The sequence below is a fragment of the Monodelphis domestica genome, chromosome 2, assembly GCF_027887165.1.
Source record: "Monodelphis domestica isolate mMonDom1 chromosome 2, mMonDom1.pri, whole genome shotgun sequence".
NCBI lineage: Eukaryota > Metazoa > Chordata > Mammalia > Didelphimorphia > Didelphidae > Monodelphis > Monodelphis domestica.
The window spans coordinates 376,225,055-376,250,450 of NC_077228.1; the positions used below are offsets into that span (position 1 = coordinate 376,225,055).

General features: G+C 33.8%; 1 protein-coding gene across 5 annotated transcripts in view; it reads right to left on the minus strand.

Annotated features, from left to right (window-relative positions):
• Positions 1–25,396, minus strand: part of CDK19 (cyclin dependent kinase 19) — a 248,765-nt gene that overhangs the window by 129,962 nt on the left and 93,407 nt on the right. The window contains exon 1 of one of the 5 annotated variants that reach the window (XM_056814350.1): positions 928–5,055. The exons of the other annotated variants lie outside the window; for them this stretch is intronic. Within the exon in view, the coding sequence (XP_056670328.1) occupies positions 928–936 (9 nt within the window). The 5' untranslated portion in view covers positions 937–5,055. Of the gene's footprint in view, positions 1–927; positions 5,056–25,396 lie in introns of those variants that run through there. 5 annotated transcript variants of the gene reach the window in all.

Below are 25,396 nucleotides of genomic sequence, written 5' to 3' on the forward strand. Positions count from 1 at the left end.
AAAATATTCATAGCTGCGCTCTTCGTGTTGGCAAAAATTTGGAAAATGAAGGGATGCCCTTCAATTGAGGAATGGCTGAACAAATTGTATTATATATTGGTGATGGAATACTATTGTGCTCAAAGGAATAATAAAGTGGAGGAATTCCATGTGAACTGGAACAACCTCCAGGAATTGATGCAGAGTGAGAGGAGCAGAACCAGGAAAACATTGTACAGAGACTTATACACTGTGGTACAATCGAACATAATGGACTTCTCCATTATTGGCAATGCAGTGACCCTGAACAGTTTGGAGGCATCTATGAGAAAAACCACTATCCACATTCAGAGGAAACACTACTGAAAATTACTGAAAGAAAACAACTGCTTCAATACATGGGTCAAAGGTATATGACTGGGGATATAGACTCTAAATGAACATCCTAGTGCAAACATCAACAACATGGAAATAGGTTCTGGTGAAGGACACAAATAATACCCAATGAAATTGCGTTGGCTGCAGGAATAGTGGGTGGAGGGAAGGGGGTGAAATAATGCAATTATTGTAACCAAGGAATAATGTTCTAAATTGACTAAATAAAGTAATTCAAATGGAAAAACAAAAAGTCATGGGCATCTCCATTCCAGCCTCTCCCACAAAAAAAGATATCCTATAAGTATATTCCTAATTAAGATAATTAAGATAAGGGTGTATGGGGTGTTCAGGGAGGGGTAATATTTCTGGTATGGAGGGCTTGTTGTGCCCTTCTAGGGCAGTTCTCCAGCCTCTGACCCCCACCTGACACCCAGCTCTCACTTGTGACTCCTAGTAGCTGCTAGCATGCGGCAGCAGCCACACCCCGGGCAAAGGCTTCAACAGGCCGGCTAAATCTTGTGAGGGTAGCCATCGGGTCGTTGACCCCTGGTGAACCAGGGCTTTGCTCACCCAGCACATGAAGACTGCTTCAGCAGGACAGGAAGAAGAAACCAACAAGAAGGTTCAACGGCTGAGAGGGCGACGCAGCAAAGCACTGTGGAGTGCTTAGGGCGTATTGGAGCACAAAGGACAACATGGCCATCCAATGCAGCTGAGGAAATCTCCAGGTGTAACGATTTTTTTGTGCCATTGGACCCAGGCTTCCAACGCCGAGAGAGTGGGACTGTCTCTGTTCACCGACTTTTCCACTTAAATCTCCTTCATGCACAAGTGTCTTTGTGCACACTCATCTATCATAGGTGAAAATGCACAAAGACAATCGTCATCCTCAGTTACCTAGAGACTACTACTACTAATTAAGATAATTTTCTGTTATGGCAAAATATTATTGAGGGGAAAAAAACCGATTCCTCTAAATCCTAATTTTCAAGATTTTTAAAATTGCAAGTACACTAGACTCAAGATCTAGCACACTGGGGAGTTCCAGTATCACTACCAAAGAACCTCTAACCCTATACCAAGAGTCAAGTGCACTATGACGATGAACAGGAATGTTGGCATCATTATGTTTAGTGTGTTTTGAAAAGTTCTTCTATTTTTAAAAATGATTGTCATAATCAAATTCAAAACTTTCTAAATTTACTCTTGAGAGCTTTCAAAACATTACTATGCTAGACTCCAAACAATAGCAAACCTTTTTCTCATAAATTTCTTAAGTAGGTTTTGGTTATAAATATTTTAATTTTAAGCTCCTAATAATAATTTGGCATTATTCAATGGCATTCTTCACTAACAAAAACAAGTTACATTTACTAAGAAGCTATTTTTCTCAAATGAAGGAAATAGAACAATACTAATTGTGTTTTAAATCCTTGGGACTCCTTAAAAAGAACCTGTATAAACAATGTTGTAGTTTTTGAAACTGGAATGGTTGGGGAAGATATAAAGTCATAGCAATGAATTATCAGATTTATATCTATATAGTTCCTTGAATGCTTCTCTTCCTAATCTATGGAGGGTAGGGGTTATTCTACATGGAATGTTAAAGCATGTGAAAATTATCTTTTTAAAAAAACACTATTTATACTTTTTCAAATTATCAAACACAGGCAGCTAGGTAGCTCAGGGGATTAAGAACCACACCTAGAGATGGGAGTCCTGGGTTCAAATCTGGCCTAAGACACTTCCAAGTTATGTGAACCTGGGCAAGTCACTTAACCCCAATGCCTATCCCTTATCACTCTTCTGTGTCATAACCAACATACAATACTGATTCCAAGAGGGAAAGGGAGTTTTTTTAAAAAATGAAATAAAATCATAATCACTGCTTCATGTTTTATCAATGAATGATATTCATACTTTATTTCTAAGAAAACCAATTGCAGGAGTATCTGTATGATTCCAGCAGTTCAGCAAACTTAAGAGATCATTTCAAAATCTGATTAGTATAGCCTTCAAGATTTACTTGCCTTAATTATATGTCTCCAGGAAGATGGACAGGAGCAGAATTTAGGCTGAAAATTGGTTGAGAATGACAAGTGATGAAAATGAGATAAGTCAGAAAAGTGAGGGATTGACTCTGAAGTTAAATAAAGCTAATAAAGCCAAGGCAAGATGAATATGGAGGAGACAGTTTGTACTATGGCCACATGCCACCTTTCCCAGCCAAATGTTATTGTTGATAGAGAGGTAACCACCCCAGATTAAAAGAAGTGGAAAATAATTAAGGGATTTTCCAGGGAAAGCTCCAATCATCTTTAACATGGTAGAGTAAACCTAAACTTAGAGAAAGGGTGATAAAACCTTTCCTAAGCAGATGAGAATCTCTGACTAGACCAATGGGTTTTTGATAAAAACTCAGAGTTTGGAGAAGAGACTTAGACAGCCTAAACTGAAATGGTTGAGACAGAAGAGCTAATTATGGGATATAATTACAATGGCAAAATTCAAATTGTACTTTGCTTAGTTAAGCAAAATAATCCAAAATAGCAATTGTGACTGACAGTACATAGAATTCTCCACCACAGAATTTTCCACATAAAAGTAGCATATTTAAATATTAATAATCTATAATCAATATTGGTCATCACTATCTGTTCTTAGTATAACTTTCATTTATATTCCTGTAGTTATCATGTGTTCTCTGATATACATCAGTTCATACAGGTCTTCCAACTTTAGATATGAATTCTTCCTGTCATTTCTCAGAGCATAGTAACTATTCCATTATAAGCATAAATCACAATTTGTTCAATCATTCCCCAATCTACTGGAACATACATTTTTCTTAACTAACAGCTTTGGTCTTTGCACCACCTGTATATATACCACTTAAACCTCTCACTCTGGTGGCTCTAAGAGAATTATCTCTTAACAGGGACTTGATCTATGATTTCTATTAATTAGGAACTCCCAGATAAAGAAACTCCCTCCACTAACGCAAGTCACACTTTCTCTGCAACTTAAGTCTTAAAAAGTTACCTAGAGTATGATGGGGTTAAGTGAATAATGGGCAATTTGTTTCCAGATTTTTCTTACTGCAATTAATACTATTATGACTACTTCAGTACATATCGAAACTTTTTATTGTCATAAACACCACAGGACAAAACCCTAATAATGGGACAGCTAGATCAAATGTTTTAATAACTTTCCTTACATAATTCTAAACTGCTTTCCAGAATGCCTGGGCTAATTCACAACTCCATCTACAGTGTAATTAATGCTTTGATACTACCACAGACCATCCAACTGATTATTTTCCAACAAACAAAATTGACAATATCTTTAGTGTTTTAAAATTTACAAAGCATTTTTCTCTCAATTGTCCCCTGAGGTACATTAATACAAATTATTTGATGACCATTTTATAGATAATCAAGTCTTAGAAAGGTGAACTGGTTTTCCCATGGTTACTCATCCAGTAAGTAGAAAAACTAATACCCAAAAGAAAATTTTCTTACTCCAAATCCAGAGTTCTTCCCATGACACTATACTGACTTAAAGAATGGAATCAGGAAAAATAAAAATGCTTAACAAAGAATGGAACTAAAAATGTGCAAATTTAAAAGAGATTCTGACAAAAATTTGTGTACAAACCATTTCAAAATGGAGCAAAAGGTAAGAAGCAGTCAGGAGTTAATTAAATGTCAAGAGAGTACATTTTTACCTGAAGGCAATGAAAGTGGACCAAGGGCCTAGGACTCCAGGAATCCAAGGAGCTAGAAGGATGAGCTCAAACTTGAAATGAAGTAGAACTTGGGAAAACAATCAAAATCCATAGGACGTTATTAAGAGAACCCAAAGTTCAAAGCCTAAAAGGGACTATGAATTATAAACTATGGTCAGTCAGTCAAGTGATGTAGTAGTGGTCAGGGGTATAAAGATAAAATTAAAACAAAAGTTTCTGCCACAAGAAAATTCTATATATAATAAATACAAGTTGATTGATGACAGTGATGATGTCATTAGCAAGGGAGAAGGGCCTCATTTAGTAAAAGGAACTTCCACTTTGGTTTGAAGAAAATAAGGAATTGTAAGAAGTAGATGTGATAAGGAAGTACATGGAAGGAATGGGATCAGGGGTCCCAAGATGCAGTACAGCATGTTCAAAGGCACAGAAAGAAATGGAAAAACAAGGCAGCTGGCATATTGGAACAATAATGTAGGTGAAAAGAAGTAAAGTTTTACAAGGGCAGGTAAATGCCATACAGAGACCAATGCAGCAACTAATTCTTACTCCTGAAGACTGATACTGAAGCATGCTTCCCACCTCTTAACAAAGATACATTGAATGTGTCAATTTGTTCTTCTTACTTTTTTTTAAAAATCCTTACCTCTTGTCTTAGAATCAATATTATGTACTGGTTCTAAGGAAGAAGACTGGTAAGGGCTAGGCAATAAGGGTTAAGTAAGTTGCTCAGAATCACACAGTTAGGAAGTGTCTGAGGCCAGATTTCAACCCTAGACCTTCAGTCTCCAGGCCTGGATCTCTATCCTCTAAGTCATCTAACTGACCCTTGTACTATCTGTTTTAAGGAAAAGTTTTTATCGTTCAGTGGAGATGTTAGAGGGAGGGAATAACTTATAAAGTGTGCAGAAGAGAATAAAAAAATTCAGAAAGGGATACAATCTTTATTAATACTATTTTGTTAAATTTAAACAATAAAGTGATAAATTTAAATTTAAAATATATACTTAAATAATGTAACTTAATATATATTTTTTAAACTTCTAAAAATCCTTACATTAGAATCAATACTAAGGCAGAAGAGAGCAAAGAGCTAGACAAATTGGGGTTAAATGACTTGCCCAGATCATACAGCTAAGAAGTATCAGAGGCCCAACCTAGGTTCTTCTGACTCCAGGCCTGGCACTCTATCCATTGTACTACCTGGCTGCTCTTAATATATACTTTAAAAAGAAATAACTATCTATTTGTGATAGATTCATGGTTTCATGAACCATTTTCTTTTTCTATTGGGTCTTTATACATGGATATATTTGAGTTTGTTCATATTGGTCAAACTCATATTTTTTTAAAAAGAACGTTTGAGAAAAATAATACACAGGGAAGTTTGTATATATTTGATCAAAAAGGTAAGTGGGAGCCACCTGCATTTATTGAGGGAAGGGAGCATTTTCTGGTCTGTGTTTAAGCAATACCTTTTTTACTGCTGTACAGAGAGCAGAAGAGGGAATAAACTTGTGATAAGATCAATTAGAAGGTTTTGTAGAGGCAGCTGGTTCAATGGATAGTCAGTTTTAGAGGGATTGTCGGATGATGCCATACTAGTACACTATATTACTGTAAAATGATATAACCATTTTGGAAACCTAGAGACTATTTCCTCAGCTTAAACCTCAAGGAAGCTAGTGTCCCCACATAAATCAAAATGGTACAGTCCAAGTATATGCCTTCCTCCATCCAGTGATACTCTGCCTGAACAAGTTAACTCCTCTGTGGTTAGCAAAGTCCATCTCCTTTTACTCAACCCATCCCAGAGATCCAGAACCTCCAGATTCAGATATAAAAATCTCATTATTCCTTAACCCCAAATCTCTCTGTTCTACTTAAGGTCTTCCATATATTAACCAACTGGATTAAGAATCCTAAATAAATGTTTATTTTTAAGCCCTGGACAGCTAGAGAAAGCAAGGAGTCTGGGCGAGCACTCTTCTTGCCTGTGATAGTGGACCTCAATGCAAAAAAAAAAATCAACTTCAAAAACACAAGGTGAGAGAAGAATATTTGAAATTCTTCCTGATAAAAATCTATAGTGGACATATATTCAATATGAGACATAAATATGATAAGCAAAACAAACAAACAAAAAAGGTAAAGGTTTGTTGGCTTGCATTAGGAAAAGCTTCCAGGGTAAAGGAAGTGATAGTCCCTCCATACTGAGTTCTTATCAGCCTTCAGTTAGAGTGGCATGTTCTGGACACCATATTTTAAGAACCATAAACAGGAAGGCAACCAGGATGGTGAGATACTTTGAATCGATGTCATAGGATGATTAGTTGAAGAAACTGGGAAATACTTGATAGAATATTCTATGGAGAAGAAAATTAAACTTGTTTAATCTGGTCCCAAAGAAATAGTAGCAACTGGAAGTTGCCAAAGTCTCCTCTGGCCAAATAAAAGTCACAAACAAAGCATTGGGGTTAAGGACAAGGGTGGAGGTAATGGTTGCGGGATAATAAACAATACTGAAGACATATATCTTACTCCCTGATAAACTTTTTTGGAGGTGAGTGAGAAAAGGGTAGGCTATAGACAATGAGAATTAGATGTGCCTGTTCAGAAACATCTTCCTCTTTGGATAATTAGTGTCTTTATGTTTAATAAGCCCCCTTTGGCAAAAACAAACAAACAAAAAACAATCAATGCTAGGAATATTGTCTAATATTCATTCACACCTTTGAGGTGATTTTTTAAATCTTATCTATTTTTACCTGAGTACAGCCTCTGTAAATTGGAGAGGGATGAAAGGCATGGAGGAGAAAGAATCTGCGAGGAGGCATTTGAGAAAAAAAGAAACCAGAGGCAGATAGGGAATTAGGCAATATAGGATCTGCAGGATCCTTGAAGATGTGAGAAATAAGGCAAAAGGGACTTGCACATCCAAACCGTTCCTTTTCTAGTCCAAATACTAAAATAATATTTTAATTCACATGTCTAACTATACTTATTCAAGAAGTTTCAGTGGTTCCCTATAATCTTAATGATAAAATACAAACACCTCTATTTAATATTTAAAGTACTCTGCAATCTGGCTTTCAAGGTTTATTACATATTATTCCCTCCTTATGCCCCACATTCAAATATTCTACTCCTATAACCTTACCCCACAAGAATATAAGGGGCCCTTTTGTTCTGTCTTATTATGCCTTCTACCTATATCACAAGGGCTTGACATAAATTACTTTGATTGATTGGCTATAAGAGCCTCCATCCAGAAATTACTTTGTGCTAATTTTGTATGCTTGTATATATCTATTACCTTATCTGTATATATGCTATAAAGCTCCAAAAGAATCTATGTTCCCTAATGTCAATAATTGTTTCAGGTTAAGTTTTGGGGTTTGGTTGCTTGGCTAGTTGGATGGTTTCTGCTTTTGGCTCTTCTCTGCCTGGTCCCTTGTATAGGATAAAACTATTAATTAAGGCCTGCGAAATTGAACAAGGAAAGGTCAAGAGTGACCAAAATAAATGTGTGTTGGATCAACTGTCTCCAGCATGAACCAAGGGAAAAAGTATTATAGTTCTAAAAAATGAGTTCCAATTATTGAAATAGCAATTTCTCAAGAGTATAGGGCAGTTTTTCAGAATCAATAGTAGGGTTATTTTTCAGAGACATAATTATTGTAGCTGAAAGAGAACCAAACTCAATTTTTACAAAACAAACAAAAAACACCCTGTACTCTTCATTTACAAAGTAAATCACATAACTACTGTGAAACTATTTTATCATCTGTAAAATCAGAATAGCAATCTTGTGAAGTTCAAATAATTAGTGGCAAAAGTGGAATTAGAACCTAGTCTTCTGTCTCTCAGTCTGTGTTGTTTCCCTTCATTCTATTTTATATAAAACAAATCCTTCATAATTAGTTTAAGAACAATTGCCAGGAGGCAAGACTCTACATAAACTAGTACAATATATTGTACCACACATATGATTCCCATTATAAATTAATAAATGGGAATTCTGATTAATTGGGTTTTTTTAAATTTGGTTAGTGTTAGTCTGTGCCATGAGACCTAATGTGATAAATTTACAAAACCAAGTTTCTGAACCTTAAGAGTTGAAGAAAAAACACTGGAAGAAGGTAATCCCACCAAATGAGGCCCCTGGAATAGCAAATTGTCCTCTCTTTAAGTGTTAACTGAAATTGAAATCTATTGAGACATTTGCTAATACAATTTTCTCCCTAAAAGTAACTTGTTTGTTGATCGCAGTTGCTATACCACTACACTAGGTATCATACTTGACAAATGGGCAAAAGTGAGAAAGAGTTAAAAGTTAGAAAAGACTGACTGGCTCTACAATATTTTCCCTATGGTGTAACAAAATACTATGAGCTAATCTATTTGCTAAAGACATAATGGAGAAGAGACTGCAAGAGCAAAGAGGCCACCCTGGGGATCTTTTATAAATATAAGGACTGATACTATTCAAATACCTAACACTAAATATATAGTAGGAAAAATAGAAACACAAAACACATAATTTCTATATAATAAACAGGAATAGAGCTCCTGATCCAAAGGTTTGTATTCCTAAGTTTCTGTCATCACAGTCAATTTGACATGCTGAGTGTTCTGCCTATAACATTAGGCATGCATTCTGGGGCTGTTAATTTTTGTTTCTTGCTTTCATCTCTAAAACTAAATAAAAAGATTTCTCAATGAAATTTCATAAAACTGAGAGAGATTGGATGATTCAAACAAGTGCAACAAACTCCAATGAAAATAGGGCCCCTAAACCATATTATCAGGACCTCTATTGGGGCATATTATTTCATAAACAACATATTAACATTACCTATGTTTTGTTGTATTTTTATTTCTTTTGTTAAATATTTCCCAATGATTTTCTTTTTTTTTTTTAAACCCATACTTTCTGTCTTAGAATCAATATTATGTATTAGTTCTAAGGCAGAAGTGTGGTAAGACTAGGCAATGAGGTTTAAGTGACTTGCCCAGGATCACACAGTTAGAAAATGCCCAAATAACATTTTAATCTGATTTGGGCTAGGTATTACTCAGGAGTGTTGTGGGCCTCATGTGGCCCTCAGGCTTCATGTCTAATACCTCTGACTCAGACTTCAATTTACTGCAGAAGACAAGAGAGGACAGGATCAAGCGCACATGTAGAAGCAGCAGCCTTGGCAAGGAGAAAAGACATTTCTTTGTCAGACTATGAGGAAAGGAAGAGAGAGCAGGTGATAATGTCAAATAGTTTTGAGATGAAAAGAATAAAAGGAAGAATTCAAATTGAATGGTCTTAAATTTTTTTAAAAGTTAAAACCCACAGTTGCAAGTGATATGCAGGACTTGAGAAGAAATGATCTGAAAGGCAGAAATGCTAAGATGAATGACTAAGCATTATTTAGGGCAGAGTATGCTGGACTTACCATCATGAAGATCATATTCCTATCTTTCCTCTATTAATTAGCAACTATATGACCATAGGCAAATTATACCTCTCTGAGTCTCAATGTCTTCATCTGTTTAACAGAATATATATAACTCTTAGGGCTTTGGTGAGACTCAAAGGAGATGAAGAATAAAGTATTTTGCAAGCACATGTTAAATACTATCAGGGTCTGTTATAATTAATTCATTAGGCCACTAATGTCTCATATATCACTAAACACTGACAGATACTCAGGGCAAAAAAAAAATAGAATTATGACAATATAACCATAATATACTTTCTCTCATCTTCAGGAAGGTCCCCTACCTTATCTAGTAGGAGGGAAAAATCTACCTTGTTTGAATGTTATATCATTATTCAAACAATCAAAACTCCCATTAAGGTGCCACAGTGGAAAAAATTAATTCATTTGTAGAACAACATTCAAAACTTAGCTTGAATACTCACTAGCTGATAATCACTACTGAGACAAGTTGGATCACCTCTTCTCCTTATTTAGAAGACTCATTCCCACCCTCAGATCCAAATATCTGTTTTCAGTTGTTACCCTGTGCAAATATCTAAGTCGATCTCAATCTGCTTTAAACCTCATCACTTGCAAACTTTAATGCTAGGAGTGGTTTTCAACACTGAGAATATAATAAAGAAATCTGAGGCAGAGAAAACAAGCTGCTTCAGTATAAGGATCTTTCAGAGTTCCTGATTTGACATGCATCTCTAGGGGTCAAACTTTCTCTCCAATTCCTCAAATCTTTAAGGTCCACAGTGCTGGATCTTCAAGGTCTTTTATGGCATCTTAAGAAAAAATACTAAGAATATACTTTTTTAAAAAAAACTGAACATAATTAAAGAATGACCTACTTCAATCTGCAATAACACTACATCAGTTCTGTTTCTGGAGGTGGATACCATTTTTCATTGTAAGCCCTTTGGAATTTTCTTGGGATTGTTGTGTTCCCGAAAATAGCTAAGTTATTCACAGTTGATCATTGTACATTATTGATATTGCTTTGTATAATGTTCTCCCAATTCTGCTCACTTTACTCTATATCAATTCGTGTAGGTTTTTCTGAAATCCTACAGCTCATCATCTCTTACAGCACAATAGTATTCCATTGAATTAATAAAGCACAATTTATTCTGTGATTCCCCAATTGAGGGACTCTCCTCAGGGTTGTGTGTGTTGTGTGTGTGTGTGCGTGTCTGTCTGTCTGTCTGTCTTCTTCCACGACATGAAAAATATGGAAACATGATTTGTACATCTATAATCAATATCAAATTACTTACTGGCTCAAGGAGGGGGGAGAGGAAAGGAAATAGAGAATGGGGAGTTCAAAATGTCAGAAAACTAATTCCAAAAAATTGTTTTTACATATAAATGAATGCATCATCTAAGCTTAAAAAAAAAAGGCAGGAATAGCAATCATGATACCAGATGACAAAGCTAAAGTAGAAATTTATCTGATTAAAAGAGATAAGGAAGAAAATTACATTTTGCTAAAGAGTACTATAAATAGTGAAGTAATATCATTACTAAGCATTTATGCACGAAACAGTATAGCATCTACATTTCTAAAGTAGAAATTAAAGGAACTTAAGGAAGAAATATAGTAAGATCATACAGGTAGGGGATTTCAACCTTCCCCTTTCAGAACTAGATAAATTGAGCCAAAAAATAAGAAAGAAATTAGGGAAGTGAATAAAATGTAAGAAAAATTAGAATTAATAAATATCTGGTAAAAATTGAATAGGGAGAAAAAGGAATATACTTTCTTCTCAGCGGTAATGGTACATATACAAAGATCAACCATGTACTAAGGCATAGGAATATTGCAAACAAATGTAGAAAAGAAGAAATAATAAATGCAACCTTCTCAAATCATAATGCAATGAAAATTATAATTAATAAGGGTCCATGGAAAGGCATATTTAAAATTTATTGGAAGCTAAATGTCTAATTCTTCAAAACTAGTGAGTCAAAAAAGAAATTATAGAAAAAATTACAGACTTCATTTAAAAGAATTATAATGAGACAACATATCAAAACCTATGCAATATAGCCAAAGCAGTATTCAGGGGAAATTTTATATCTGAGTGCCTATATCAACAAAATGGAGAGATCAATGAATTGGGATTTCAACTTAAAAATTTTTGAAAAAAAAAAATTTAAAAGCTCCAGAGAAAAACTAAATTGGAAATCCTAAAAATTAAAGGAGAAATTAATAAAATTGAAAGTAAAATAACTATTGAACTAATAAATAAGAGTAGGAGCTGGTACTTTGAAAAAACAAATAAAATAAAGTACTGGTTAATCTAATAAAAAAAGAAAATCAAATCAACAGTATCAAAGAAGAAAAGGGTGATCTCACCTTTAATGAAGAGGAAATTAAGGTAATTATTAAGAACTATTTTGCCCAATTATATGGCAAAAAATAGGTCAATCTTGGTGAAATGGGTGAAGATTTAAAAATATATATAAATTGCCTAAATTAACAAAAGAGGAAATAAAATACTTAAATAATCCCATATCAGAAAAAGAAATTGAACAAGCCATCAAGGAATTTCCTAGGAAAAAATCCAGAATAACTAATCCCAATACTATACAAATCACTTGACAAAATAAGCAAAGAAGGAATCTTACCAAATTCTTTTTATGACACATATATGGTACTGATTCCAAAGCCAGACAGACCAACAACAGAGAAAGAAAATTACAGGACAATCTCCTTAATGAACATAGATGCAAAATATTAACTAAAATACTAGCAAAAGACTATAGCAAGTTATCACGAGGATTATCCACTATGACCAGGGGGAATTTATACCAGGAATGCAAAGATGGTTTAATATTAGGAAAACCATTCATATAATTGATCATATCAACAACCAAACCAACAGAAATCACATGATTAGCTCAACAGATGCAGAAAAAGCCCTTGACAAAATACAACACCCATTCCTATTAAAAACACTAGAAAGTATAGGAATAAAAGGGCCATTCCTCAAAACAATAAACAGTATATATTTAAAACAATCAGCAAGTATCATCTGCAATGAGGGCAAGTTAGAAGCCTTCCCAATAAGATCAGGAGTAAAGCAAGGATGCCCATTATCACCTCTATTATTTAATATTGTTCTAGAAACGCTAGCAGTAGCAATTAGCAAAGAAAAAGAAATTGAAGGAATTAAAGTAGGCAATGAGGAAATTAAACTATCACCCTTCACAGATGATATGATCGTATACTTAAAGAATCCTAGAAAATCGACTAAAATGACTTTAGCAAAGTGGCAGGGTACAAAATAAACCCACATAAATCAGCAACATTTCAATATATTTCCAACATGTAAACAAAGAAAACAAACAATTAAAACTGTACCAAAAAAAAATACTAAGGACCTTCAAGCACTGGGATATTGCAATCTGAGCTCTGCCATGTTGTCTTTCTAACAGCCTCACCCTAGGTCCCTCTGAGAGCCTGAGGCTTTCTGGGGGAATCTTATGCTCTTCTTACCTATGGACACAAAGCTCTGAAGGCTATACCTATTTGTAATTGCACTGGGAAATCATCATCCTATTCCCTAGAAATGACTTTATTAGAGGATTTCCTTGTTATAGATAGAAATCTTCAACCCAAGTTTTTGAGAAGTTCTGGAATAGCAGAAGTATCCTATTGGATAGCTTTATCATTAGTTGGTGTGGTTCAAATTTCAGAGTATTTTTCTGCATTATGATGAGTGGGATGACAATATATGGGGAAACCATCATAGTTGAAGATCATAGGTCTTTTCTCTGACTTTATTTATACTCTGGTATACATACCCAGAAATGACATGTCTAAGTCAAAGGGCATGCAAGCTTTAATGATGTTCTGGATATAGTTCCAGATTACTTTCCAAAATGGATAGACCAATTCACAACTCCACTATTACTATGCCTATCCTCTAACAATGCTCATTCTCCATTTTTGTTATCCTTGTGTAAAACTGATGGTTGTGAAGTGAAACCTCAAAATGATTTAAATTTTAATTTCTCTTACTAGGAATTGGAAGCATTTTTCATAGGAGTATCTGAAAACCAAGTATAGATTTTTCAATTTATCTTTATTATATGAGATTTGATTAGATTTGGCCCATCATACTAGTCAATTAAGCAATATGGTAAAAGAAAACTGGCTCTGAAGTAAATGGACCTAAGTTCAAATGATGACTCTGAGGTTTCCTATACCTGTGTGACCTAGTACAACAAATCTGTCACTCTCATTGTCCCTCAGCTACCTATCAATATGATTTTTAATGTCTCATTCAGCTCCAGACATAAAATCTTCTTGAACCCTGACTCAACTATTATATAAACTATTCCTTTTAAAATAATCTTTAAATCAGATTACCATGCAAAAATTTTGAACAGAGAATTATGAACAGGTCTTAAGTTAAGTTCACTAGAGATCTCCATATGGTCCAGGTATACAATTAGTTCTGGATACATCTAAAATCAACAAACATATCTCTATCCTGTCCATACGGTTATTGTTAGGGACTTAATCAAATGCTTTGCTGAAATCTAAGCATGCTATTTTTAGAGCATTTACTTGACTGTTCCGGACTATCTTCTCAAAGAATTTTTATTGATTTTGTTTGCCTTCATATTATAGTCATTACCAATATGATTAATATAACCAAAAAACAAAAACAATTAAGCAAAAATAATAACAATAATAATGGCTGCCATGTGTATATCACTTGAGTTTTGCAAAGTACAAGCATGCGTTATCTTATTTGACTCTCACAACAACCCTATGAGGGAGGTAATATTATCTCCATTTTACAGAAAAAAAAAAACTTAATGGCTAAGAAAAACTAAGTGACTCATCCAAGATTATACAATGATAGAAGCAACATATGAACTCAAGTCTTCTTGACTTCAAATTGAGGACTCTATCCAATATGTACATATGTGACAACATCTGACAGTGTTATATAGCACCATGTCCCTGTGGTTTGACACATTTCTATTGAGAAGAGAAATGATATAAGAAAGATTATGAATTTAGAGCTGGACAGATCCCAGAAGCAATATAATCTAACATATTCTTCTTATAAATGAGGAAACTGAGTATGTATCATTGTATCTTGTTGGAGAAAATTAGTGAGCATTTGTAATCACTATATAGAACATGCCCAGTTCTTGATGAAACTCTATATCAAGTGTCCTTAATTCTCTTGTGTCACAGACCCTAGGAGCTACACAGAGAAGCCTCTGGAGCCCTTCTCAAAATAAACTCTGAGTTGGGGGGTTGGAGGGACGGAGGGTGGGGGGACCCACGGGGCACAGTGAAACAACCTTCCTCCACCCACAGCTCCTACTGCACCAGAATACATATTTTAAAATGTCACTTCCCTTGGAAAAAATGTATGGAAGGGTTGTAGGTTCTGAGTGCAGTTTTCTATATGCTTGCTGTTTATCTCAAAGGAAATTACATATAAGCAAACAAGAAATTAATGTTATGTTTCAACTATTCCCTACTATGTCAATAGCAAAGGAACAAATTTATGTTTTCAGAAAACAAATATTTTGAACTATACTTATAATAGTAACCTTACTGAGTGATAATAAGCAAAGCAATCTGCATATCTGAATGAATGAAAAAGCAATTAAATGAACATTTTATAAGGTTGGGAGGTGGGGAGGAGATAAGACACACAAATTCAATATTGAAGCTGATCTTCAAGGAACTTATATTCTAAAAGGGAGGAAAGCATATAGGGAAGTGATGATTAGCAAAAGCAAAGGGAATATTAATCTAAGGTGTCATAGGAATGATAAGTGGAGCTCACTGGGCAGTCAATTCTAATACCCTTTCCACAGCCAAGAGAGATACTGATTTAATGACTATTCCCAAAACAATGGAGAAAGTGGGAAAAAGAGCGGGCCATTTTTGTGACATGGAAACTGCAACACAGACTTTCATGATCCAGTGTTAAAACATTCTAAAGAGTATAGTAAAATTAACATTTTACCTCATGTGACAACCTTGGATATTGCTAGGAAAATTACAAGGAAATTTCATTATCATCACCATCATCCATCATCATCAATTACAACAACCATGTGATCTGACTCAGTAACCCTGTTATTCTGAATATATTGCTAAATAGATTAACAAAAAATTATGTGAAGAAAAATGCTTATAGTAACAGTATAATATTTTAAATTTGGAAACAACCTAATTTAAATAAGAAAAAACAGAAGAGGATAAATATAAATGTCAGAACAATGCAATGGAACTAACAGAATTCAGAATAACAAGAATATAAATGATTCTTATATGTGAATAAAGCAGAATCAAGCGATCAATTTGCTTTACACATTTATGTATATTTTGAAGGTCAACTGTTTAAAAGTTTAAATAATTGTAAATATCAGTTTACAGAATTAGAGGAAAATAGGTATGATCCCACTCAAATGATGCCAAACTGCTCAGACAACAAAAACCAATTTTGTTTTGTTTTTTAAACATAAAAACATTTTCCTAGTGATGCTATATCTATACAAAGCCTTAAACATCATGTCTCAAAAGAATTAAAATTGCAGTTGACTGAAATGGTACTAGAAAGCCACACTGAAGATGTCTGCAGACATATTTACCAAAAATAACTTTTGTATAAGAAGTAGCATAAAAGACATCAAGGATGTGTAACTGGAAAAGAAAGTCATTCATGTAATGAGAAGGGTAGCCTAGCTTTGCACTGGTATTCACAAAATATTCAAAGCCAAGATGAAACTGTTCAGGACCATCAGAGGAAGATGTGTTACGAAAGATTTATGGATGGGCATTAGAACAAATCACCTAAGAGAAAAGTTTATAATTAGTACTTGTAAAAACCTAAAGTGATAATGTAAGTTTAATTGGTTTTATTATAGTTTTAATTGAGTTTATTTTTTTGAGTTTATAATAAATCACTTATTTTAAAATAACAATCCAGTTGGACAAACTTCTTACAAAAAAAAAATCAGAAGGTACACCATATATTTGCCTAGCTGTCTTTTTGTCCTTTTGGCTGAGGTAATTACATTAAGCAGAGAAACAATACTATATACTTTATCCCTTACACTATCCAGACATATGATATATAGACTTCTAATCATCTTCTTCAGTTTTAATGAAGAGTCTTAGAAAAAAGGTCCTTAAAAGTTGTTTTCTCAAGTTGTTGCCATGAAGAAAAAGAACTACCACTAGACAACACACAGAACAGTTTTAAAACATATTTATTTATTTATTTGGATTTTTAGGTGTTAAATACTATACTTTTGCATTATCCTAAGAAGGAAAAAAAAGACAACCATGGATATAAGCATAAAAAAATATTTTAATTCAACTTATTTACACCTTTTCATTAGATAATAGTCAAATAAATGTACATTGAGAAGGATTTACAATTTAGTATTTTTAAACCTCATATCAAATCATTCTCAGAAAATAAATTTTTTGAAAGGGTATGGTGTAATGTTATTGAAAAAGGAACACATTAGATTTGTAAGAAAACTTTTGAGGGAAAAATTTGCCATACCTCATAAGACAGTGATTTCTTTTTCTTAAGGAACAGAATTTTTGCAACATTCAAAATAAAAAATAACCTGTACTGATTCAATTCAATAAACATTAATAAGTATATACATTGAAGGTCAACCCCTATGACACACTACAGCAGAAAACTACCCTTATTTCTCAAATGCTTCAACAATTAAGCATAAGTTCTAGAATGCTCTACCTGAGCTAGAAAGACATTGAGAGAAAAGTCCTATAAAGTTGGCACAATAGATAAGAGGGCCAGGCAGAGAGTCAGGAAAACCCAATTTCAAACACAGCTTGCTTCAGCCAATTACTGGTTCTGTAACCCTAGGCGAGTCATGGCCTCCGCTTCAGTTTTCATCTGTCAAATGGAGATGATAACATAGAATTCTATCTCTTGGGTTGTTGTTAAGATAAAATGCAATAATAATTTTAAAATGCTTAGCACAGTATCTGGCACATGAGAACTGCTATATTTTATTATTATTATTATTGTTGTTGTTGTTGTTATTATTATTATTATCTGAAAGTTAGCCATCAGATGATGAATTTGTAACCAAAACAACTCAAAAAACAATCACTAAGGCATGGAGCTGTGTCATTAATCATAGTTCACAGAGCAATGAAACTACAGTTTTTCTGAGGAATTAAGAATAATAAAAAAGGTATTGCTAAGAAAATTTGCAAACCTATAAGTGACTAAGGTTAGCTACCTGCTTGAAAGAAAGAAACTCACAATCTGGGACATAACATGAAAATGATAAGAAAAACAAAAAAAATAATTTTATATCTTGTTTTAGGATTTTAATAAGCCTAAATGCATAATTTCTGCCATAATAAAATATGACACATGAGATTTCATTTTAATATGATACAATTAGGGAATATGATTAGAAAATACTACAATTTTTAATTTGTTTATATAAAATTTTAAGGTTCGGAGTTGCAATACAATATATATACATACACTATTCTTTCTCAAGTGTATCGATTGTATCAGTTCCAATTTATAAGCCACAAAAAAGCAACTATTTTTCTCTGGTTGACAGGAAAAATGTTGGAGAAATTCTACTGCAGTTTAAACAGCTATATACCAAAGGCATCATGGTAACTAATGTGTCATGGGTAGCTTCGCTTCCCCTTCAAACATTATAAAATGAGTAATATAACAAGAATGGCTGATGTTAATAATTAAAAGCAGGAGATCAAAAGCTTTCCCACCACAAAATGAAAGAAATACTGTAGATACATATAGAAATATGCTGACTTAAAAAGTTACTGTTTAAACTATAGTATCTCAAACTGCTTGCTCTGAACTACTTAATATTAATTATTTATTTTAAAATTATTCTTTAAAATTCTAAGAGCAGAAATCTTACAATAGCATAGCACTTCACATTTTATCTCACTTGGTCTCCCCAAAACCAAGGAAGTAAACAAGGGAAAATATTGCCATCTGCTTTCTAAATGGAAAAAAAAAAACAAAAAACTGAGCCTCCATGAATTCAAGTAACTTACCCATGGTACAAAGTGGTTCAAGATAATTATAGAATCTCAAAGTTGAAAGAAACCAAAAAATCTCACATAGTCCAACTTGTGCTTGAACAAAAATCTCCATTACAAAATCTCCAGGGAATCAATCATGCTTTATAAATGAAGATCTTCAGTGATGGGGAAATCACTACCTCCTAAGGTAGCCCACTGAATTTTTAAACACCTCTTATTAGGAAGCTTTTTCTTCTGTTAAACTCAAAATGTGCCTCTTTCCAACTTCAACTTACTACTCTTAGTTGAGCCTGCTGGGATCAAGTCTTCTTTCACATGGCAGCCCTTCAAATGGCTGAAGACCATCAATCATGTCCATTTAAGCTGTCTCCAAGCTAAACAACCTTATTTCCTTCAACTGTTTTTTATATCACATGACCTCCTCCTATCCTGGCTACAATCTGACCAAGTCTTTCAAAAAACATTGCTCTCAGAATTGAATAGCTGAAACAACTGGTAGCAGTTAAGGTTAACCAAGGCAGAGCATGGTGAGATTATTACCCTTTCTCTTTATTGAAACTATACCCCTAGAACTAAGGTGGCATTATCTTTTTGACTGTCATAAAAAAGAAGCTAACAATAAATAAAATGTATCTAGCAATTTAATATGCTATCTTGTTTTATTTATACAATAATCATGTAATATAGGCATTATTGTTATTATTCCTTTTACAAAAGAAGAAACTGAGGCAGAGAGGTTAAGTCACTTGCCCAAGGTCATGAAGCCAGTGTCTGAGGCATGATTCAAGTTCAAGTTTTCCTAGAATAGAAAGAAAATGGAACTATTTAGATAAATCCAGGAACCATCTGACTGACTGCAACTGAGCATGGTGTTATTACTCCATCTTTATAAATATCAATTTTTGGTATGAGTTTTATAATGCACATAATTATTATGATAGAAGTATGTATATATGTGTTAAATTGGGGAACCTATTCATAAGATTTTTACTGGTAAGGGTATATAAACAAAAAGTTTTGGAAACTATTATTTTAGTTATTTTGAAATTAATACACCCTTCAGAAATATTCTTTTTCATAGGTTTGTGAATTTTAAAAAGTCTCCATCTTGGTCTAGCACCCAAAATTGTGCACACCCACACTACACGGGCATGTGCTAGTCAATGACAAATCAGAAATAACTAACTGCCCACCTGGGCTGTCCTAAGCCAAGCTAGAGCCAACCATTGGATTTTGTGAGACACAGGAAGTGAGGTAGGGAACAGCCTCTGGAATTCGCTCACTTCCTGTGGGGAGAGGGAGACGCCAGTTGGTGTTAGGAGGAGTTGGTGTTAGGAGCTTGGACAGAGAGGACGCCCGCAGACAGCTTTCCTTCAGATCGGTCACGTGAGTTAAGGACTGATTCTTTCCACCTGGGCCTTTGGGCCTAAAACTCCCTCTGCCTTGGTCAGAGGTTGAGTAGCCCCTTTTCCCTTTTTCTCTTCTCTCCTTCTCTCCCTATCCTTTTCCCTACTCCCAGTGTGATTAAACCTCCATAAACTTCATTCTGACTTGAGTGTTTCATTTTTAGGAATTTCATAAGTAAATTCCTTGGCGGCCATTGTTTAATATTACATAAATCCTGTAGCCACATTCTTAACCATTACAATATTATAACCTCTCCCATCTCCCCTAAATTTCCACCATTACAGGTTTCTATATTCTAAACAATTTTTCCATATGAATTAGGTTATTTAATATGACACATTTACATCTAGATTAGTTTTACATTAAGTAAACTTGTTTGGGATGTAATCAAGTATATTTTGATTCTATTTGCTCTAACTAGCCATTATCAGGAGGTTTTCTTCATTTGTTTTATTCTAAGACATTTGATAAAACGATTTTCAAATTATCTTTAGATAGGTTTTAACCATGCCCTAATAAGTTAGCATAAATATATGATATTTGTTCTAATTTAAGAGTAATTATCTATATATTGTCCTTAATTTTTATTGGTGATATTTTAAAATTTTTTGAGGGTTTATCGTATATCCCATTGCTTAGTTATAATTTTGTTGTTGTTCAGTCATATCCAACTCTTCATGATCCCATTTGGGATTTTCTTGGCAAAGATATCAGAGTGGTTTACCATTTCCTTCTCCAGTTCATTTTATTAGATAAGAAACTGAGGCAAAAAAGGTTAAGTGACTTTCCCAGGATCACGCAAAATAAGTATCTGGGGCTAGACTTGAACTCAAGAAGATGAGTCTTCCTGTCTCCAGGCCCAGCATTTTATCATCCACTTTACTACTTTAATGCCTTTTGTTATAGTAGCAGGATCTAAGGCCTTACTGGTAAGGGGAAAAAAAAAACTAAATTTTTTCTTAACTGACTTGGATTTTCTAGATATACATTTATGTCTTTTGGAAAGAGATTTTAAACTTCTCCATTCCTGAGGTATATTAATTTTCTTTTTTTTTTTAATGCCTTATTACTATTTCTAAGAATTCTAAAATTGTGTCAAATAAGACTGCTGAAAAATTGACAGCCCTTTTTTTAGTGGTTATGTTTCTATTGTTTCTCCATTTTTATAACATATTAGCTGATGACTTTGAACATATAGTTGGTCATGTTATAAAGAGCTTATACTTGAAATTCTTTAATAAATGATATTTTACTGAAGGCTGTCTCGATCTAATATTATGATCAAATAATCTCCTGGGAACATTTATTATGTTTGTGTTGATTTTAATCAAAATATATTGGTCTAGAATTTTCTTTCACATTTCCTTGACAGTTTGGAAATCAAATCTATTCAAGACATCAAGTAAGTTACCAAAGAAGGGGTGAGAAGCTGCACAAGGAAGATAACCCAGGCAGGAGCACAATGGAGGAGTAGCACAGTTATCTGAGACAGGAGAAGTTCTGAACTGAATACCTCCTTTAAATGGAGGAATGTTAGTGATTTACTTAAAACCAGGTTCACTTATTTCGTTAGCGATCTCTTCATCTCAATTCTAGATATTATTTTTATTGCTTTAGAAATTTCCTTTTTAGATTGGAAGCTTTATTATCATCATCAAAGATTCCCTACAAAAGCATCTCCACTTTTCAAAGTCCAAATGCTCCATACTGTGCATTGAGTTTTGATGGCTAGATAACTCTGGGTTCATGGCCCAGGGCTTCTTAATTTTATCTATGTCAGATTCCAATTTCTCCAATTATCTCTCCTCTTCCATGAGAAGACTGCTGTGATTTTGAATGATGATGACTTTTGGCATAGTAATTTTGATCTTTATAATGCTGATGGGATTTCTGTCTTGTTAAAGTTCAACTAAAGTATATCCAATAGAGCTGAAGCTTAGGGTTCCCCCCTCAGCTTTTATTTTAATGTCATAATTTATTTTTATTACTTCTGAAAGATAGTATTGCATGATTTCCTAGCACATAAAGTCAAGATGTTTTTGTTTTTCTAAATTTCCTGGGACATCAATAGTTCCAGAGTTGCTACATCTTGATTTACATGTTTCAAATCCTGCATTTGATATTCATTTTTTCTCAATTATTTCAAATACTAACTAACTCTCTTTCACCACATTAAGCCTATTAAACATTGCTTCTGATTTGGGAAGGGAAGAACATTTTCTATTATATTCTTCAGACATCAAAGGATCTGATAATTTAATTCAGATACTACCACCAAATGGGTGCAGACTGCAACCCATCCACGGCTTCTCATGCTGTGAAGTTCTTTTCCTAAATCTCTCCTAAATCCTCTACAATGTGGCTATAGAAGAACACTTAGCTATCTACCTGCTGACCCTCATGCTTGTTACAAATTTAGCATACTTCTTTGATCGATCACATACATTCTTCTTACTTGAACACAAGAATCATATCAAAACAGTCTTTAAATCTTTTATGCTATTTTTCTATTCTAGTCTCACTTCCACTGGTGATTTTTTTTATTTTGTTAAGCTCTTCTGTTTGTTCTTATGAATTTTTTTTTACCAGTATTCAACATTACCTAACTTCTTCAAATGTTTTCTTTATTTATCTGAAGAGATAGTCTCTAAATAACACCTATTGTTTCTTTCCCCAACTTTATCATTCTGGAAATTTCTCTTTCAGTTGCTTCTTTTTTTCCTAATTGTTTTGGCATATTTATTTACCTTGTTCATTTTCTGGTTTTGTTCATTTGTATTTGCTATGACTTTAGAACATTTTCTTCTCTTTGAAATGCCCATGTTTTGGTGGGGAGGCTGTAGCAGAACCTGCTCCCTTGGAACTTACCATGAAGCCATCTTGACTAGAATATCATGCATGCCGTTTTAAAAATCTGTATCTATTTCCATCTCTCTAGATCACTACCTTTTTCTTTTCCATAGGAAGTTTGTGTCAAAAAGACAGCAGTTTGCATGATTAAAGGTCTTGTGCTTTTTGACCCAGAGATCTCACAATTAAGCAAATAATTCCAAGTGGGTAGAGATCATTATTAGGCATCTACTACATAATAGGTACTACAGTAGCATTGGTGTAGAAACAAAATGAAAAAGTCCCTGTACTAGATTACATGAATAAGTATTCACAAAATAAACAAAGATAAGGCAATGAAGGGGATAGAGAAGGATACTAACAAATAGGGGAAATATAATGAATCCATTATGAAATTGTTCTCTGAGTCTTAAAACAAATAGACTCCTAAGAGACAGAAGAAATAAGAGTGTGTTAAAGGCTTTCAGAGGAACCAGTGGAAAGGTAAGAAAACAAGAACTGGAATGTTATGCATAAGAAACAGTAAAAAAGGACAATCTGGCTGAACTATAGGATAACACTGAGGTTATAAAACCTAGGTAATCAAAGAAGTTTGATTACCAGGAGATGATAAGTTTGGAAGAGGGATGAATTTGAAGGGAAAGATAATGAATTTTATTTTGACCATGTTGAGTCTGAGATGTCTAAGAACTTGTCCAGTTTTAAACACCCAATAGCCAATGAGATGTCAAACTAAAGCTCAAGAGAGAGAATGGTCCTGTTCAGATAAATCTGGGAGTCATGGGTCTGACTAGCACTGAACATTATAATTAAAATAATCAAATATGGCCCCAGAGAAAAGTTAATAAAACAGATCTCTCTCCTCAACTTGTGGAGGTTGGGGAGACTATGAGAAGAGAATATTGCATATGCTATCAGACATGATAATGTGTTCGTTAATTTAAGTGAACTACTTTTTCTTTCATTTTAAAAAATCTTCATTAAAAGAGATGGTTCACTGGGTAGTGGTGTGGTAGTAGTGCAAATAATATACTGGAAATTTAAGTGATGTAAGAACAAAAGATAGCAATAGAATCAAAGTTTGGAAGAGGAAGGAAGTGGAGATAAGATTGATGATTAAATTCTGTCCTTTTATCTAGAATTTTAGGCCTTGGGATAGATAGATCCTACCTATCCATTCTTCACTCCCTGAAATCTACTATCAAAAAATCTGAATTGCACATAAGAATATGACCAAATTCTTCCTCCTTACATACAACAAACTCCAAAACATAGTAACTATTACTTCCAAGATTCTCATCATTTCTATTTCATTAAACAGATACTTCCTACTATTAAAAAAAAAGGTATAGAATAATTGTTTCCTTCAATCACTTCTTCCAGCTTTTGAAAAAAAATAAAAACAGCTTTAAGATAAATCAGAACTTAACATCTGCTATGCTTATATCAGTGTTACAGCAAATATCTAAATAACTGATGTCCTCAATCTTTACTATGCCATTTGCATCTGCATGCTGTTTGTTATTTGTTTCTTATTTTGTTCAACATTTCTTCATTCTAGTTTGGTAATTTGTAGTGTCAAACATGCTGCCTTAAACCAAATTAAAATGTAATTAAGTAAATATTTAACAAAATAAAAAAATACAACAGGACATAGGTAAAGTAGTTATGTGGTTTTCTAAGTTAATATGATAGGAATTCTTAATATGGTTTAGTGATCTACACTTCTATTTGTTTGACTCCACTGATCTATATTAACGCAACTATTTTGCTTCTATTTGTCCCTCCAATTACCCAATTCCTTCCCCTGCCAGTTCATAGATTTCCTATAAGAAGTAAAACGTTTCAATACATAATATCACAAGGCTTATTCTATTTAATGTTATTTTTTGTTAACTTATAAACTCTTCCATGTCCATAATCTAATCATGAGTAACACCCATCAAATGTCAGTGATGTTTATTTAGTACAGTTTACCTCCTTGAATTAAGATTGCTCATTTGCCTTCTCTTCTCAACTACACTCTGTGCATTTAAATAGACTACTCACCTTCTAGGGTATTATCTCCTAAAAATGAGGTTTCCAAAGATGTTCTTTCTGTGAAGCATCTGCTACTCTCTATAGTATTTAGTTTGAGAGATCATCAAGGGCAATTTTTTCCTTCCCTCTCCATTTTCAGTCTAAAGTTCTCTTAAGGAGATTCACAGAAGTTCACAAACTAACAGATTATTTACTAGTCCTGGTGAAATGGACACTATCTCCATTCAAGAATCCATGATTCCAGTATATAAACTAGAGCCAACAATCCAAATCCCATTCTCAGTAATCATCTGCTCAATCACCTGCCCACTTCTGAAATCTATTCCCTTCGTCTGCATCTTCTATCTTCAATGGGAAGTGGTGATCAATAGATTAGCTTTGCTCCTATGTCTTCTGTTCCTTTCCCTGAACTCCATAAACCCCAGAAATACTTTATGGATC